At 54.7% G+C, this 1,112-nt stretch overlaps 1 protein-coding gene across 1 annotated transcript; it reads right to left on the bottom strand.

Annotated features, from left to right (window-relative positions):
- Positions 1 to 5: 5 nt before the first annotated feature.
- LOC103656283 (transcription elongation factor A protein-like 3) lies at positions 6 to 1,017 on the bottom strand (the record flags this gene model as incomplete). Its single annotated transcript, XM_008683643.2, has 2 exons — positions 821 to 1,017; positions 6 to 468 (listed from the first exon to the last, which is right to left on the bottom strand). Coding segments are annotated over exons 1-2 (621 nt in total), but the record flags the coding sequence as incomplete, so codon positions are not given.
- Between the last annotated feature and the right edge of the window lie 95 nt (positions 1,018 to 1,112).

Below are 1,112 nucleotides of genomic sequence, written 5' to 3'. Positions count from 1 at the left end.
GACATATCTCCACATTCTCTCATCATCTCCTCACTGCCCAAATGCCTTTCCCGTAAGTTCTCCTGATAGTCCTTGGGGGAATCATCTGTCCCCCTGTCCGTTTTTCTTTTTGCTTTCCTCGGCACGTAATCTTCAGCCGGGCGCTTTTCGGCAGCCCGTGGCTCACCCTCGGGCTTTGCCAGGGATTCTGGCTTGCCCTCACTGTGTGGTTTTCCCTCATTTTCAGACTTGCCCTGCTTTTCTTGCTTTCCCTCATCTTCCAGTTGTCCCTCATCATCTGGCTGCCCCTTACTCTGGAGCTTTCCCTCATACCCTGGCTTCCCCTCCATTTCCAGCTTTTCTTCCTCATCTGATTTTTCTTCATCTTCAGGCTCTACTTCATCTTCTGGCCTTCCCTCGATTTCCAGCTTGCCTTCATTTTCGTTGTAGAGATTTTCCATGTTGAGATTTTCCCTTCTTTTCCTTGTCCTGGGGGGTAGGGTGGGATGGGGGGGTAAGAGAAGTCAAAGGAGACAAGGGAAACTGAGGACTTGGAGGTGGAATGCAGGTGCTGATAGTACCGGCATCCTTCCCCGTGGCTGGGGAAGCCCTCCAAGTGTGTCTTCTGCCTACCCTTTACCCCACAATTCACCCCACACGTGAGAGCCAACCATTTCCCTGGCAGGCCCTACCACTTTCTGTACCATCCCTCAGTGTGGCGGGGTGGGTGCAATACACATGGTGGTGAGATGGGCAGTGGGGACCTCAAATTCTGCCCACACTGTGCCCTCCGCACCCTCTCCCCACCGTTTCTGTCCAGTGGTCTCCCCCTTTCACTCACCTGCAGGGATTCTGAACAGGTTGTTCCTCCTTTTCTAGCCTTGCAGAGTGCTGGGGACAGACACACAGACCTGCAGACAGACAGGAGACAGGGGCAGGGCCTGTGTGCTCAGCTGACTGAAGTTTCTTTCCTGAACCTGGGCCCTCCTCATGCAACATTTCCCTCGCCTACCTCCCCCGCATCCCAGCCGCCATTAATTTTCAGGCCTCAGGCTCTAAACCAGGATGCCTTCCAAACTGTTTGGGTCTCTGTGTCCCCCTCCCTTGCAGGCAAGCCGCCCACCCCCACCCCC

Source organism: Ursus maritimus, unplaced genomic scaffold (assembly GCF_017311325.1).
Source record: "Ursus maritimus isolate PB19 unplaced genomic scaffold, ASM1731132v1 scaffold_3308, whole genome shotgun sequence".
Classification (NCBI taxonomy): domain Eukaryota; kingdom Metazoa; phylum Chordata; class Mammalia; order Carnivora; family Ursidae; genus Ursus; species Ursus maritimus.
This window is presented reverse-complemented; position numbering and strand designations above follow the sequence as displayed.